Consider the following 17,799-nt stretch of genomic DNA (forward strand, 5'->3'; position numbering starts at 1 on the left):
GGTTATATATTACCACACAGTAACTGAACAAAAGCTCAATAATCCTGAAGCATTGGATTAAATGACATAGACCACACTTATTTACTTACTACAAGCCTTCTCAGTGCCTGAACTGTGCTAATGTGTGTTATGAGTCTCAAGAGGTGGATTAAATACACAGAGTTCACTGAATGTATTCGATCCTGGATACAGTTGCAGATGTATGATTCTGTGACCTACAACTTGGCAAATGCTGGACTATGTGTACCATTTAGGTTCAGTCCTATCCCCTTGCACACTGAGGTCAGAAAACATGTCCTTGTCATTTTCCATATCTCTAGCATCTACTATAGCACCTGGCTTAATAAAGTGACAAGTGAAAGGACTTTCCAAATAGTTGCTGAATTGAGCAGTTTAATTTTTGCATGTCTACTATGATCTAGTGTTGTGCTTGATATCATTGAAAGAATACAAAGAAATTAAAAGAAAAGAAAAGTTAAAAAACTGCTGTAGTCCTCAAGAATCATAATTTGTAGCTATGGATCTAAAACGAAATGTGCACTGAAATTACTGGTCAAATCCTTTAGTATCATTGATCTCTTAGGATGTTCTATGGATCTGTAATTTTTTTTTTCCCCCTCAGATGTTTCTGAGCACCTGTCTCTTTCACTACTGAGTTGAAGTTAATATAGCTTCAGGTTTCAAGCTGTCATGTAGGGAAATACGATTCAGGTCCTGCTCGTGAGGGACAGCTCTAGAGGGGTGGGGCATGCCCAGCACAGAGCAGAAAACCCCCGTCCTCTCTGAAGCATATTCTGTCCAAGTTCACCTTCGCTCAAACATATTTTCTGGTGCCCATTAATGTGTTAAGTGACAGGGAAATGGGAGACGAATGAGACTTTGCCTTTTCTGTTCAAGGTGCTCACAGACCAGGAGGAACGTGCACATAAACACACATAATACGATGTGATCAGTGTCCTGTTAGAATTTTAGATATGTGCGAGGTGCTTTTTGTTTCCCACACAAGGAATGCCTGAGATTGCCACAGGCCTCCAGGGAAAGCAACAGAAAACAGGGTGAGGACAGCAAATGACATTAGCTGAACAACTGTCTTGTACTAAGACAGTTATAACGTGTTATATCATTGATTTTGTTTTCCAATTCATTGAGGTATAATTCACATCCAGACAAGTTCACCCTTTTGAGGCGAACGGGCTCTAACAATTAGACAAACACATCCAGTCATATAATCAAGGTACCACCACAGTCAAGATAGAAAATAATTCATTTAATTTCTATGCCAGCCCTACCATGAAAGCTTGAACGAGGAAATTGAGAATCAGAGAAGTTAAGCCTTTTAGTCTTAACTTCCCAAGGACCTGTGGTTAGTAAGAGCTGAGCCAAAATTTGAACAAGAGAGAATTTGGCATGACTGGTGTTACAGGATACAGCAAGAGACGGACAGGTTAGGGAAGAATTCGGAGACATCAGCTGATCTCGGGATCAGGCCACTCAGAGTCTTATAGGTGTGAAATCTGATTTTTATCATGCATTCTATGAAGAAGCTTTTGTTTAAGTTGAATCAACCTCTTCTTACAGCTTCGAGAGTATCTTCATGTTGAAATTTTATGAAATTTAATTTTAAAAGTATATTGGCCTCTTTATCCTCGGTGATGTCATAGTTTAGACTATGTTCTCTTTTTTAAAGTTAAAATTATCATTTAGAATTTTCCCTGCCCCCAATCCCTTTCATCAGTCTACAGCTTCCTCTATTTTTATTTATTCATTTGTTGTCTATCTCCCTCATGAAAGATAAATTCCATGAAAGCAAGGATTTTGTTTCTCATTCCCTGTCTTTTCTCCAGAGCCTAGAAGAGTTCCTGGCGCATAATGATCACCAATTGATCTTTGCATAATAAATGAATGAACAACAGCACAGAACAGACTCACAGAAAATCAAGAATCGTAACGATCAATTAGTATAAGGGCTGGCAAACTCTTTCAGAAAAAAAGCCCGTTGATAAATATTTTAGGCTTTGTGGGTCACACATAGTCACGATTGCAAGTATTCAACTCTTTCATTGTAATATGAAGGCAGTTATAGACCATAGTTACACAAATCTGTGTGGCCATGCTCCAATCCAATTACCTCACAGCAATAGCTGGTGGGGTAAGTTGGCCCATGCACCATGGTGGCCCACTCCTCTACCTGTCAGTGTAGGCTAGGTTGTGCTGTGCTAACAAGCAACCCCTGAATCTCAGTGTTTGGCAACAGTAAATGCTCCTTTCTTATTGATGATTCCAGATGGGAGGGGGCCACAAGTCAATTGTGATTCTGTTCCTCTGCTGGCCTGTATAATAAGCACTGCTGTTCTTGTGGTGATGGGAAAAGAGAAACTGATAAACCCATATGTTGGTTCTCATAGCTTCATTTTGGAAGTTGCACACATCACTTATACCCCCATTTCATTGGCCAGAACATATCATATGAACCCACCTGAGTTCAGAAGGAAGGGGTGTGTGATTTTTTTTTTTTTCCAAAGGAAGGACTCTGCACGGAGGGGGACAGAATATGAGTGAATGAAAACCCAACTTACCACATGCCATTTGGACCTTTGGTTCTTTAGAGCATTCTTACTATGTGAACTTTCAAATTCTGCATGTACACGTCCAGTGATGAAGAAGGAGTCCTCTACCTACTAAAGCAACCTGTTTCTTCGCACCTCAAAACTTCTGGTAGTTAAAAAGATGGTCATTGTATTGTGCTGAGTTTCACTGGCCTGCATCTTTCATGCAAGGGTTCCAAGTCTACCTACTCCTTCAGATCCTGCCGAATAGATGATGGTATATGATCACAGAAAAGGTTACTCTCTCCAGAAGGCGGAGCCAGAACCCACCCACTTTTCCCCCAGGTAGCTGCCTCTATTTCCTAGAGAACAAATGACCCATCACGGAGACAGGGCTGAACTTCTGAATGAGATCATAGCCTTTTTTGCCCTTTCTGCACAGTTTCACCCGGTGAATTATCGTCTTATTTTCATTCCACTCCAATGAGCTGTCAGCGATGGATACTGTAATTCACAGCAATAGAAACACAAACAGATGGGTAATTGACCTGCTTGCCTTCATTACACTGGAGTTCAGAATGGCTGCTGAAGCCATGAAGTCCTTTGTCTGCCAGGCTGAAATCCCTGGGCTTTCACACGGAAGGGGATCAGAATGACTTTTTGCAGAAGGTTCAGTCCTTGTTGTTGTTCTCCCCTCCTCGTGCTTTTCAGAAATAGACAGAATCTGACAAGCAGAACTTAGCAGGTACAAGACAACAGCTGGGACTCCTATCGTGCTTAGAGATGTCTGCAGGCGGCCACATCCTGACACAAGAACAGGAGAGGAAAATATTTATACTCAACCAAAATAGAAACTAACCTGCTTTTTTCCTCTCTTCCTCTTAGCACTCTATGAGAGCGTGCATTTACTATCTAATGAAATAGGTCAGAAAAGAGCAAATCTATCAAAAATAGTCTCTGTTAAGTAATTAGGATTTAGAATAAAATAAAGCTGAGGAAAAACGCACAGAAAGATAGAGATATGGTCCTTGCCTGGAGCCAGGCTTGGACTGCTTAAGGTGTTCACACACTAATCTTTGTTCAAGGTCTGCCCTCTGCATGGAGCACAGTGGCCGCCCTTCACCTATTAAGATGTATCCATGTTTCAAGACTACCCGTCTCTCCCACACACCACCGAGTGTTCCATAACTATTGTCTCCAGACTTAACGTTCTTTCATCTTCGTAATAGATCGGACTCATTAGATATTTGAAATATATTTATTAAATGCAATGTTTATTAACTATATTTATTAAACATAGTCTGCTACTATGTACCAGACATGATGCTACTTTTTATGTTTTAATTGTCAGTGAAGTCCTTTGTCTCTTGCCATGGATTCTGGGCTTTAGTTTAGGATCTCCAAGTAGCCCCTCTGTGTCCTTATAAGGTAGGAAGAATCTCCTCCAACAGTTCCCTTTGTTGAAGGAAGAAGGAGGAGGCTAGAGTTCCTTTCAGCAAAAGAACAGGATCCTAGTCAGAGGTACTGTTGGACTACAATCTTCGATCTGCGGGGCACCATTAGCTTTGGTGGATTGGGTCTTCTTTTCCGGACATTAAATGTCCCCCAGCCTCACTGAGCATAGTCACCTAAACCCGGTGCTTGCTTTAGGCTGTAATAATATTGACAGTGTAAGATCTCCGGGGATGCAGTATAGGGTCTCCCTGAAAGTTGTTCTGTTACTTTAGCGCCCCCTAATGGTTGAAACTCAACCCTTTTTTTCTTTCTTTTTAATTTATTGGGGTAACAATTGTTACTAAAATTACATAGATTTTAGGTGTAGAATTCTGTATTACATCATCTATAAATCCCATTGTGTGTTCACCACCCAGAGTCAGTTCTCCTTCCATCACCATATATTTGATCCCTCTTACCCTCTCTCTTTTCTTTTTTAAGGAGGGCACAGCTCACAGTGGCCCATATGGGGATCGAAATGGTAACCTTGGTGTTATTAGCACCACGCTCTATATTAGCACCATGCTCTAACCAACTGAGCTAACCAGCCACTCTTTTCCTTTTTTTTTTTTTTGAGTCTCAGGTATACTTCCTGCCTGTAATGGGCATGAATCCTTGATTTTTGTTATTGTATGTAATGCTATTCCTCTATTGAGCTGGCAGATCTCGGGCTGTGTCATTCTTCCCTTTAGCGTTTTGATCTTCTCTTAGGCACCAGAACTCTTTCTTCTCTTCTCGAGGGAACCTGGAAGCAAACAAACAAAAACAGATGCACCTTAATCAGAAAGGAAGGTGATTGCTAAGTTGGTTCTTAGTTGGAAGGAGTCCTCCTGCCTGAGACCTTTGTCCATGGTGGTTTCGTCTTCCGGACTGCTCTTCCTGTGGCTCTCTCACCCCCTAATTCCTGTTCCTCCATTATGTCTCAGCCTAAATGCCTCCTCTTCTAGGAGCCTCTTTGATCACTCCATTCTGGGTCACGTGTGCTTGCTCTGTGTTCCTGGAGCAACCTTGTGCTTCTGGTAGAGCACTGGTCTCACTCCATCAGGGCGTTGTTCACACGTCTGTCTCCTTCCACCACTGTGAGGTCTGCAATGGCAGGGGCTTGCCTGCCGTATTCACCTTGGTATCCATTGCAGAGTGCCTGGCACATAGTAGGACTTAAGCAATAGTGTGGAAAGAAGGGAAGAGAGAAGGAGAAAAGGAAAGAGGGAAGATGAAAAGGATAAAGGGAGGGAAAAAGGGAGGGAGGAAAATTCATTAAAGTACAAACAATAGAGTGGTAAATAATGAAGACCTATAATAACTACTATTAAAAAGAAAATGCACTCCTGGCATCTTTCCTACTGGCCCAAATGGAGCTACTGAAGGAACATTTTTCCAAGAAGGGCTCAAGTTGGATCCAGGTGATGGATTATGTTCTGATATGATGTAAATGGAGGAACTTAACATTTATTGAACACTTAATTATGCCAATGTCTTAGTCTGTTTGGGCTGCTGTAACAAAATGCTGTAGACTGGGTGGTTGAAACAAGAGATATTTATTTGTTACAGCTCTGGAGGTTGGGAAGTCTTAGATCAAAGAGCCAACAGATTCCGTGTCTGGTAAAGGCGTGCTCCTGGCTTGTAGACTGCTTTCTCACTGTGTGCTCACGTGGTCTTTCCCTGGTGTGTGCTCATGGAGGGAAAGGTGGAGAGAGGAGGAGGGGGAGAGGGGGAAGGGGGTGCTTAACTCTCTCTTCCTCTTCTTATGAAGGCACTAATCCTATCGTGGAGACCCCACCTTCATGACCTAATCTAACCATCATCACCCCCCAAAGGCCCCACCTCCTAATACCCTCACATTGGGCTCAGGGTTTCAACATAGGAATTTTAGGGAGATGCAAACATTCCGCCTGTGACAGCCAAGTTCTTGTTTAAGTACTGTTTATGCCTGTTTTCCCCTCACTGACTTCTCACAACAGCTCTGGAAAGTGGTTATTGGGATTTTAACTTCACAGGCAAGGAAACTGAGTTTCCGAGAGGCTACGACATTCCCAGAGGCCACTCTGTGCAGGAACACTCAGCCAGGATTTTGTCTCGGTTTCCACACTTGCCCACTAGAGAGGTGGAAGGACCATCGTGTATTTCAGAACTCAGTCAGACTTCCTGGTATTTGAGTCCTGAGTCTGTCCCTTTCATTATGGAGCTTTGGGCAGATCACCTAACTTCTCAATTCTAACATCTTCCAAATGTAATGGGGCAACTCTTTCTTTCATTGGGATAAAAAGGAGGATAGTTTTTGCATTCCACAAATGAGAGCCCAGAGCCGGTGCTGGGCTTGGCCTTTATTTACACTCTGGGGGTCTGCAGTGGACAGACAAGGCCCTGCCCCCGCTAAAGCCCACTCTCTAATGGGGGAGATGGGAAAATAAACATGAAAACAAATTAGTAAGATACTTTCAGTAAGTAACGAGTCCTATAAAGAAAGTAGAAGAAGCACTTTAATTAGTGTGGTCTGGGAAGGTCAGGATTATAGGACCAAGAAGCCATGCAGAGATCCGGGAAAAGAATATTCTAGGCACAGGAAGGGCAAGTGCAAAGGCTGTAGGAATGATATGACTGGCACACGGAGGGATGGAAGAAAAGGCAGGATGCCTGGTGTGTTCTGAACAAAGAAAAGAATATTAGAAGAGGAAAGAGGGAGGCAAAAAAGTAGAGCTATTCTACCTTGTGCCAGAGAGAAGGAGAAATAATATCTCAGTCTGTACATAAAATACAAAAAAAATATTGTCAGATGTATGTGTTGAAGGTGATGTGGGAAGAAGGACTAAGGAAGATGGGGCACAAATCAGGAAAAGAGAATAAAGACGACGTGGGTGTTCCCACAGCTACATTACCCACTCACTCTGTGGAACACTGAAACATTTCATTTTAAAGTATCAGGTTTTTTTGTTTCTTTTTCCCCCCCAAAGTATAATGAGATTGAAGGGAAAATATTCCATATGTTCAGCGTGGGTGCATTGGTGTTCCAAAGAAACTCTCAACTAGTGCCTTCCTGGATTTTTGTGACGCAAAATTTATATGCTTGGCCATAATGGTGGCCTTTCTCTTTCTCTCTCTGATTTTCTCAGTGTTTCCTTTCCGTGTGTGTGTGTGTGTGTGTGTGTGTGTGTGTGTGTCTGTCTGTCTTTGGGAACTATGGCGACACAATATTCCACCCCAACCGGCAGCTGTATATCTTTCAAACAGTGGATCTACAAGCCAAATCCCCCTCCAAATTATTTACGACTCCCATTGAAGTGGGCAGGATTCAGGCACCCATCGCGGAGGTCAGCAATGGCCTCTTTGTTGGACACAGGTCATCAGGAGATGGCTCTGGTGGTGACTGCTCTGTGAACCTCCGCTGCTGTAGAAATGGTTATGTAACTTTAAACAGTAATGACATTTTGCAGAAAAGTGCTTTTTAATTGCTATGTCTTCATTATTCTCTTTCAAATTTGCCCAGGAGATTCTGCCTCAGAGACAGCTCACATGTTCTGAGTTTCCATTTTTAAAGAGCAGCTAGTTTTGTGTTTCAGCTGCTTCCAGAAACCCCCCAACCCCAAACTTCATCTGTTTTCGGTTGCATTAAATGGGGTAGGTAATATTGCCTTTTGTATCCTTGCCAAACAGAGAAATGATTTGACGCAATTTTCTAAAAATGCTCTCCCCAAATTCCTTTTGGGCTGGGACCAAGAATAGAATATTTTATCCCCTACAAAAGGGAGAAAGAAAATGATGAGCAAGCTAGAAAAACAGGACTGAGAGTGTAGTCTGTAGAGTTCCTTTAAGCAACAGAAACTTAACCCCAATCCATAGACTCAGATGCCTATAGGGGATTGGGAGCAGTAGCTAAAAATAAATTTTGCTTTGGAAGTGAAAATGGTGATACAGATAAAGTGACTCAATAATGCATACTCTGAAAGAATTGTAGACTTGGTTTAGAAGGGACTTTATTGCTTGACTTGTTTTGCACCACCTTTTGGTATTTGTATCATACCCGCCCCCCCCCCCCCGCCCCGTACAGTACATCCTTCTGAGTAGTCGCTCAAACTCACATGGACCCCTTCCTCACAGATGTGGAACTCACTCAGTCTTGCAGTGGACCACTGCCCAAGCTACTCAGCTCTATCTGTTAGAGCACCTTCCGTGCATAGTGACATAGGCTCCACCTTCCTGAATAGCCCTCCCTTCATTGCCCGTTCAACAGGCATAGGATTCTCAACCCCATTTCTCATGAAATCTCTCCGAATAGCTAAAGACTGCCTTCTGAGTATTATCTTCTTTTGATTAAATACCCACAGCTATTGTCCACTTATTCTGAAGGTTCTGTTGAAACTTTAGAAAACTGTAATCAAAAGAGTAACCTCATCACCATCATCTTTATCATTAAAACCAGGCATAACTGCCATTTATTGTTTGCTTGCGCCATGCCAGGAACTCGTCTAGACAATCTGCAGGAATTCTTTCACTTAGTCCTCTTAACGACCTTCTGATGTGGGTAGTGAAAGTGTTTCCATTTTATAGAAGAGAAAGTGGAGCCGTCGAGAGGTTGAATAACTTGCTTGCGGTGACTTAGGTAGTGAGAAGAAGAGCCTGACTCCAGCGATGCCCCGCTTTTAACTACCTTATCATGGTTTCTTACCGTAAGGCACGCTGCAGGCACAATCTTCTTTCCCACAATGCCCCCTCTAACATAGCCTTTCGTCTTAGCTGCCGTATGAAAACAGGTTGAAATGATGGCGCTTCATTTTTTTTAAGAAAATAATTTGAAGGTGAGAGAGGAAAGATAAAAATCTGGAAGCAACTGTGAAGTAGAGAGAGAGAGAAATGCTGAGCTTATTCAGCAGTTCTCTGATGAGTAGCATTAGGGGGTGTCCCTGAAGCATGAATGATAAAAAAAAATAATTAATCCAAATAACCCAGCTCTCTTTTACACAGTGAGTAGTAAAACCATTATGTCCATATGCATTGGTGGCTAAAACTGTTAGCAGCTCCAAATGAGGTGGAGAGAAATGTCCCAGGTAAAAGTGTGTTAATGAATTAATTTAGCCCAGAATTATCCTATCTGGGCACCATCGGCAATAGCTTGCTCTGCTGACATTTCAAGGGTACAGCGGTAGTGCTCACGCCCAGATAAATCCGTCCCCATCAGTGCTCTCAGGATTAAGGCTTTGCTTAGTCAAGTATAGAGAAAAGATCATGAGCTGTGGTCAGAGTGCTCCTTCTATAACCACCGGCTCGTCACATTCCCTCCGTGGGTCTGGCTTCTTTATTTTTAGAGCAAAAAAGAGAAAATTAATTCTCTCTGATGTCATTCTCCACTGGTATTTTTTTTTATGATACCATGATCTTATTAAATTAGAGCACTCTTCATATATCATTCTTCCCCTTGAAATGTACCCAAGTACCCCCATGATCCACAGAATGAAATCCAAATTTTTTAGCAGACACTGGCATCTGCTCTTCTCTAAAACCTATTCTCCTACAGCACTGCACCCCCACCCATCGAAATTCATTTCATTGACCGGCAACTCCCAGGCACGCTGTATCTTTGTTCTTGCTGTTCCTCTCTTCAGAGTGTACTTGCTGTTCTTTTTACATGATGCTCTCTTATTCACCTTTCAACCAGCCCAAGTACCGTCTCCTGCACAAAGGCTTGCCTGCTCTCCAAGCAGTGTTATTTGCCGTTTTCTGCTGCCCCGTTGCCCGGTGTGGCTGTCTCTGCTTCAGATCTATAAAGCTGTGTTATTATGATGTGTGTTTATGTCTATCCTTGCTGACTACAGTGTAAACTCCCCAAGGGCTAGAATCATGTCTGTTGTGTGTGTGTGTGTGTGTGTGTGTGTGTTTATCTCTATAGACCTAGTGTCTAGCTCACGCCTTAATGCTTCATAATCATTTGAAGAAAGGAAAAGGAAAGAAATGAAGGAAATAAGGCAAACCAATAATCTCATGCTTTGAATAAGAGTTTTCTCCCCAGATGGAAAAGGTGGATTTCAGATCTTCTTCTAGCCTCAGTCCTAATGCAACAGAATAGAGATGCATTTCAGAGATGGCCAAGGTCATGACCTGAGATGTTTAAGGAGAAGCAGCACCACTGGAGGCCTTGCGGATAATGCCCTGCCTGGATCTAGGCAGGCCCGGAACTATTTTGGTATAATACATCGGGAAGAAGCTCGCCGCTTCAGAATCCCACGCATCACCTTTTTAAATTGTTAATGAAACACCTTTTTTAACCTTTCTGTTTCCCCTTCTGGCTCTTCTCAACCAGGTCTTCAGATAATCTTCCCTCAGTATCTGCAAGAGAAGTTTGTCCAGTCGGCCTTGAGCTACATCATGTGTAACGGTGAAGGGGAGTACGTGTGCCAGAACAGCCAGTGCCGCTGCCAGTGTGCGGAGGAGTTCCCCCAGTGCAACTGCCCCTTCACCGACATCCAGATCATGGAGTTCACGCTGGCCAACATGGCCAAGTCTTGGGCCGAAGCTTACAAGGACCTGGAGAATTCAGGTACGTGCCTCACTTAGTACTGCTGCACGAATGGCCCTGAGCCACGTCTGAGAAAGGCAACTGTGTGACTGCGGTGAGGGAATATTCACCGACCTCCCTACTGTTTCACTTTGGAGGGTTCTGAGCCAGGACTAGGGGCTGCCATGTGTTGGCACTCAATAAATCGCCACTGAATGGGATCGTGGATAACATAGTCAAGTTTGTGGTCCAATGATGCATTGTCTCTGTGGTACCCAGAAGACAGAGAAATAGCACGTAGGAAGCCTCCAGAGAAGGGACAGTCAAAGGTGCTTGTATTGGCTCCTGAGTCTGTGTGTCCATCCAGCTCTCTAAATAAAAAGTGCACGTCCATGTGTAAATACGTACACGTACATATGTATGTAGATATTAATAGGGATATCCAAAGACTTCACAAGCTGTCAACGCTGGAAGTCCCTTTTCAGGTGACTTAGCTATTCCTGCTTTTCCTGGTTAAGAAAAATGAGTGTCAGGGGAGGAAAACCAGCTACCGGAGGGTGAGGTGTGAAGTTGGAACTCCGCCCTCAGGCAGCTTCTCGTTCATGGGAAAGCCAGGCATTCATCATATAACCATGCTAGGGACTGTGACATTTTAATCATACGTGGGTAAAGAATGAGAAGCCACTGTGAGCAAATCATGTCATGGCAGGGTTAATGTGGTCGGGAGAGTCAGGAGAGTTCCCCCTGAGGGACAGCGGAAGTCAGAGTTCCTGACTGTGGTGGAGAGATCGGACGGTGAGTGCAGGCCAACCAACAGGCCATCCCAATGTCCTAGGAGAGAGATGACGGATGTGGGTGAGGGCCATGGCACAGGCAGTAGAAATGGGACAGCTGCAGCGGTATTTAGAAGGATGAATTAGCAGGACTGAAGAAGAGAAGGGTATTGCAGTGAGAGCCACGAACTTCTTTTAGGTATGTCTGTTAGACAGTTTGATGGATGTTGGTGCCATCCACTGAGCTAGAACACCCTGGAAGGTTTGGAAAGAAGACTGTGTACTCATTTCTGGACACGAAAAGCTTGGAAATCTTTGAGACTTCAAAGAAGAGATGCCAAGTAGATACTTGGCTTATAATATGTCCTCAGGTATCTGTTAAATGAATGGACATATTTATAGAACATCGCTGCTTTTAAAACAGCTTTATGTTCCCTAAATCTATTACACCAGCCGCATTAAAGTAAGTAATGATATTCCTATATTGTAGAGGAGGGAGGGTGCCAAGACCCAGTGTCTTCCCCAGGGTTACATACTTAGTACACGACAGTGTCTGTAATGGGATCCCGGATCCCAAACCCAGTGCTCATAGCAGCATTTGTAACTTATTAATTCTACTTTACCCGCCCCCCCCCCCATCCTCAATTCCCTCATCTGGTAAATGAGAAGACATGTTTATGTGTTTAATATTTGAATTTATTTAAATCTTTAGCCAAGAAACCCTTTGATCAAACAAAATCATACCTTGGAGCCACTGTGTACCACAGATAAAAGCTGAGCTCTATTCAGCTGTGTTGGAAAACTGCTGGTTTCCACGAACTCTTGGTTCCCAACCAGCCCTGGGCACACACGATGCTTCAGCTTCAGTGGAGCTGTGGATGCCTTACGAACCTGCACCCGTTAGTCCCTTTAAAATCCTGGGAACACATAAAAGAGAGAGGGTCATGATGGAAATGTATTGTGACGATTATTTGGCCTCAAAAAAAATTTATTTTTGAAAAAATGTTTTTGCAAGGGGATGGTACCAGTTGTTTTAAAGCAGAGAATGTAGGCTGTATGCACAAGCGGTAGGGGTCTTTAGCATCTAATCCTTATTTCCAAGGAAGAGAAACCACTTTGAGTGGGCGGGTGGGTGAGGAAACACAGAAAGTGGAGATGCTGCAAAGTAGGCTGAATAGGTCATGGGAATTACTTGTGTCCCGCTTTCTCCTCGTAAGAGCTCATATACGCTTTATCCGTTTGAAATGTTTTCACCCATTAAGGCAAATCCATCCACTCATACGTGTCTGCGTGGCTTGTGCATGTGTACTTTCCTCCTTTTCATTTTCAGCTCATAACCTAATATCTTAGCACCAGGTAATTTGGGTGGATTAATGACCAGCCAAAGATAAAAGCCGGTGTTGATTCCTTGATGGTGCCAGAGTGTTGGTGGTCAGATAGGACTTAGTTTACACCCAGGAATGGGGGTTGTCTCCTTTATTGGGAGGGAACCCTTCTACTTTTAGTCAAGAAAATGAAATCATTTTAACTTTTAAATGGTGTTTTCTTATCTGACCCAAATTCCAGTTCATTGAAAGGACTATTATCTCCTTCGAGGTCAACAGAGCTTTACAAGATAAGCTGCAGATCTTCCGTGTAAGAAGGGCCGGGCTGGCCAAAGCAGCGGTCATTAGGGCCAGTGCCCCGCCTCCAGCCCGCTCACTGAATAAATCAATCATGCAGTCCTGTGTTATCCTCTGCATCTTACCTTCCATCGACCACGTTCTATACATCGGGAGCTATGTAGGCAGATGCAATCCTATGTCACCCTCTCAACATTTGCATTAGATGCTATTATACCTGCTTGACAGATGGGAAACCTGAAGTGTTGAGAGAATAATGGTCACACAGCTGTTGGGTGGGTGAGATGCGATTTCAACGCATGCATGTCTGTCTATAATGAGGTGTCTGGGGTTCTCTAGGAGTTAGAGATCATTCCCCTCGATGTATGTTTCCAGCACCTTTTGTTCTTTTCCCCGTACACTGATCCTTGTTATGTGTTGAGAATAAGCACGATATGCTAAGTAAGAGCATAACTTTCGGAGCCAGTCTAGAGTTCTAATTCTATCATCACGCTGTGTGACCTTGGCAAGTTAATTAACTTCTCTGTGTCCTAGTTTCTACAAAAAGGGGCGTACAAGTACCCACCTTATAGGTTTGCTATAAAATTACTTATATGTGTTAGGTGTTTAAGACCGAGCCTGGTGCTTATCGAGAGCTAGGTAAGCATTTTTCAAAATAAAATGAATGCCTAATGTACTTGAAATTTCCTTGTAAGTTTTATAACGTGAAGTGAAAATACTAGTCTCAAGATACATATACAGAGTGTGACAAAAATATGTATACACATTTTAAGAAAGAAAAAATTAAAATTGTAATACTCAACATGTACCGGTAACAAAAGATGAATACAAGTCATGTTTGACTTCTGCAGTTACAAGAGATGCTCAAAATGGTTACCATCAGCGTAATTTTAATAGATTTTTATTTCCTTTCTTAAAATGTGAATACATATATTTTTGGCACCCTCTGTATATGTATTGTTACTATATATTTTTTTTCATTATGTATATAATCTACCCTGTTTCCCCGAAAATAAGACCTGGTGGGACAATCAGCTCTAATGCGTCTTTTGGAGCAAAAATGAATATAAGACCCAGTATTATGTCATATCATATCATATCATATCATATCATATCATATCATATCATATCATAGACCCGATCATCTGAAGATAATTTTTGCTTATATTAATTAATATAAGACCACGTCTTATATTAATTTAGACGCATTAGAGCTGATTGTCCAGCTAGGTCTTATTTTTGGGGAAACACAGTAATCACTTCGCCTTTTCACCTGCAAAATGATCAACCCCTTAATTCTTTAAGTTTCCCATTAGTTGAAGGGGGGCATGGCTGGGGTGGGGAGTAAATATTAAATCAGAAAACAGCAACTCAGGTTTTAGTCCTTCCTCTTGTCACTCATGGGCTGTTCTACCTTCAGAAAGTCATTTTCCCACCTTGGACTTCAGTTTCCGTATATGTAGATCTAGAGAGCTAGCTGATATTCCGAAACTCAGCATCACAAAGTGAGGCAGAAACCTTCCCCCAGCTGACCCACAAGTGTGTCCCCATCTCTTAAACTGGCATTTCCCAAGATGGGACATGCCGTACAATGGTACACGCTTACAACGTCTCCTAAGACTGGATCACATAGTGGAGCGGCTGACCCACCTGGATCTCTATCAAACCTGCAGATTCCATCAAAGAGAATGTTTCAGTCGGTGCTAATGTGTCTTTAACGCCTCTACCACTTGCTACTTTCCTGCATTTCAAAGTAAGAGCAGGGACAGGGGTTTGGTCGTTTAGCGGGTGACAGTATCTGGCTAGAATTAATTAACAATGTTTGCATCATCCTTATTTTAACCGCTTTATTTTGATAGCTCCCATTTTACTGAAGGCATAGGATCATGGTTTTCTACGTAGAATTGGATAAAAATGTGGTTTAACTGATCCTGAGTAAGTAAAAGCACAAGTGATATGTGAACATCGTTATCAGGTTGCAGTCAGATGACAGAAGCTCGGAATGCCCTGTCTGCAACACGGATGCAGGATGTGCATTCCCTCCTGCGGCCGCACGCTGGAAGTGCAGTGGCCTTTGCACTGCCTGCTTGCAGCAGAGCAGGCAGTGCCGTGTTCCCTGGGCCACACACAACTTAGTTCTGTTTGCTGGCCTGCTGTACTGGTGGGTGGGCAGCCTCAGGTGGCGGCTGTCCTGCTCATGCCTCCTCTCCCGACCTTTGTTTCTTGCTAGATGAGTTCAAATCGTTTATGAAGCGCCTGCCCAGCAACCACTTCCTGACCATTGGGAGCATCCATCAGCACTGGGGCAACGACTGGGACCTGCAGAACCGCTACAAGCTCCTGCAGAGCGCCATGGAGGCCCAGAGGCAGAAGATTCAACGCACTGCCCGCAAGCTCTTCGGCCTCAGTGTCCGCTGCCGCCATAATCCCAACCACCAGCTGCCTAGAGAGAGGTCAGTGCTGGCACCCCAACCGCCTCTGCAGGCTCGGACCTGTGCTAGCGTGCATTCAGTTGTTTCCGAGGGCAGTGCAATGCAAGTGATGCATTGCGAGGTGCAGGACCCATCGTTTTTCTGGATTGTCTCAGGTTTCTCCTCTACTGGCCCTGGCCACACTGGATTGCTCATTGTTTCCTGAATATACCCTGAGCTTTCGGCCTCTGTGTTCTGTCTGATCTATCTGATGAAGAAGGGAACTAATACTAGTCCTGACTGTTATGGGACATGATGCTTGTTGCTTACAATGTGTTATCTATTTAATTATGAAATTAATTGGAAAAGCAAATGTTAGCATCCCATCTTAATGGTGAAGAAACCGGGTTAACTAATTTAGCAGTCAGCTATTTACTGAGGACCTTTGATCAGGGCCAGGAGTAGAGTGACGCAAACAAGGCACCTCCCATGGAAAGTGTGAGGGGCACTCCCGCTCTGGGTCATGTGACTGCAGGGTCCTCACCTGAAGCCAGTGCCTCCTTTCAGGCCTGGGTGTCTCCTTGGCCTCATGCTAGTCCCAGCCCTGCTCTTCATATAGTCTGATGAATAGTAGGGAACATGGGGTGAAAAACACAGACAGCTGTGGCTTCACAGCTCTTAGGGTTGGTCTGCTCTCTCAGGGACCCCCAGGGAAGAAGCTAGGCTTCAAACCCAGATCTTTCAGACTCCACCTCCCAGGGCCTCTGTGCATTGCCCCTGGGGTTTTCTGTAGTGGTGGACCCAGGATATTCCGGATGGCATCACAGGAGAGCAAGCATGCAGGTTTGGGGGCTCTCCACCCTGTGTCTGCCAAAGCAGCAGGGCTTCCATCCGTTTCATGTTTGGGCATTCCACATCCAGTATTATTTGGAAAGAGATCTATCTACTCTTTAAAAGATTGAGGCTAAGTCACATTCACTCAATAGATTCTATATCAGCCACATATTAATATATATGATTGCTACTCCATTGAACAGACCAGAAAACTGAAGCTCAGAGAAGTCAAGTGGTTGGTCCAAAACTACAGTGTAATCAGTGGTTCTTAACTGGAGGTGATTTTGTCCCCAAGGCACATTTAGAAATATCTGAAGACAGTTTTGATTATTGTAACAAGGGTGGTGGTGCTATTGCATAATGCGGTCCCCCCAGCAAAGTAAGTGTTGCTGCTGTAAGAGAAATAGACGAGATGTCCCCTGACTCGATGAATCTACATGCTGTGTTCTTAATCACCATGCTCCATGGACACTCACAATTTAAAAATCACTGGACTAATCTAAGCAGTCTCCCTCCATCCAACCAACCCCATCCAAGCACCTGTTTTTCTTTCATTTTTCTAGACCCAAATCAAGTACTGCCTCCTTCATGAAGTCTTCCCTGGTTGCACCAGCCAAAGGCTCCTTATTTTAAGTTCCCATTAATCTAAAACTCCTGCCTCCATCAGCATATTTTTCCTCCTTTTGCCCATTATGAAACCTCTTTCTTCTACACTTGTCTGTGCTCATCCCTGTTTTCCCCATTCCCTCCAACTCTGAGCCCATTGCTTTGCACCAAGTATGTGATCATTATTTTTTATGAATCACGTAGAATTCCTTCTGGCAGTGGCTTACTTGTTGCAATGCCGCAGAACCAGGGACTGAGAGAAAGGGGTCCAGTCACAAAACCGCTTCTTATCATCAGCAACAGATGCCCAAGCTGCCTCCCTGAGTGAGTGTCTGAAGTAGATTCCATCTAGACCCATCCAGCATCTGTTATGTGACCTGTCGCCCTGAGAGAACTGGAGGCAAACACAGTAAACAGTGCTGTGAAAGAGTGAGGGGTTCTGTTGGCAACCAGGGAAAACGCCCCATACGGATATTAGCTTGCTAGGGCTGCCATAGTCAAAGTACCACCGATTGAGTGGTTTAAACAACAGCAATTCATTTTCTCACAGTTCTGAAGGCTGGAAGTCCGAGATGGGGGTGTCACCCGGGTTGGTTTCTTCTGAGGCGTCTCTGTGGCCTGTGGGTAGACATGTTCTCCCTGCGTCTTCACATGGTCTGTCACTCTGTGTGTGTCTGTGTCCTGATGTCCTCTTTTTATAAGGACACGAGTCCTATTTTGTTAGGGCTCACCTCAGTGACCTCATTTTAAATTAACTCCATCTTTAAAGACCTGATCTCCAAATAGAGTCAGATTCTGAGGTCCTCAGGGTGAGGAGTTGAACATAGGAATTTGGGGGTATAAATAATTCAGCAAAAGTTCTGTAAAAGGGGGCCTTTGATCAGACCTGTAGGTGAGGAAGCTGCATCCCCAGGCCTGACCACGCTGAATTCAAGTTAGTGGAAAAGAGTAACCATCACATGGCTTTAAACAGATACTTGTCTCTTCAATTTTGCTGGTTGTCACATCAGAGAATGAAGTGGGTCC

The 17,799-nt window shown here is 43.6% G+C and overlaps 1 protein-coding gene across 2 annotated transcripts in view; it reads left to right on the plus strand.

Moving 5' to 3' along the window:
- BRINP1 (BMP/retinoic acid inducible neural specific 1) overlaps positions 1–17,799 on the plus strand; it is a 167,966-nt gene that overhangs the window by 127,118 nt on the left and 23,049 nt on the right. For both annotated transcript variants that reach the window (XM_074330929.2, XM_074330928.2), the window contains 2 exons: positions 10,333–10,569; positions 15,153–15,375. In XM_074330929.2, the coding sequence (XP_074187030.1) occupies positions 10,333–10,569; positions 15,153–15,375 (460 nt within the window). The remainder of the gene's footprint in view (positions 1–10,332; positions 10,570–15,152; positions 15,376–17,799) is intronic.

The sequence above is a fragment of the Rhinolophus sinicus genome, chromosome 16 (assembly GCF_057876585.1).
Source record: "Rhinolophus sinicus isolate RSI-liver-muscle chromosome 16, RSI-T2T, whole genome shotgun sequence".
In the NCBI taxonomy this organism is placed as follows: domain Eukaryota; kingdom Metazoa; phylum Chordata; class Mammalia; order Chiroptera; family Rhinolophidae; genus Rhinolophus; species Rhinolophus sinicus.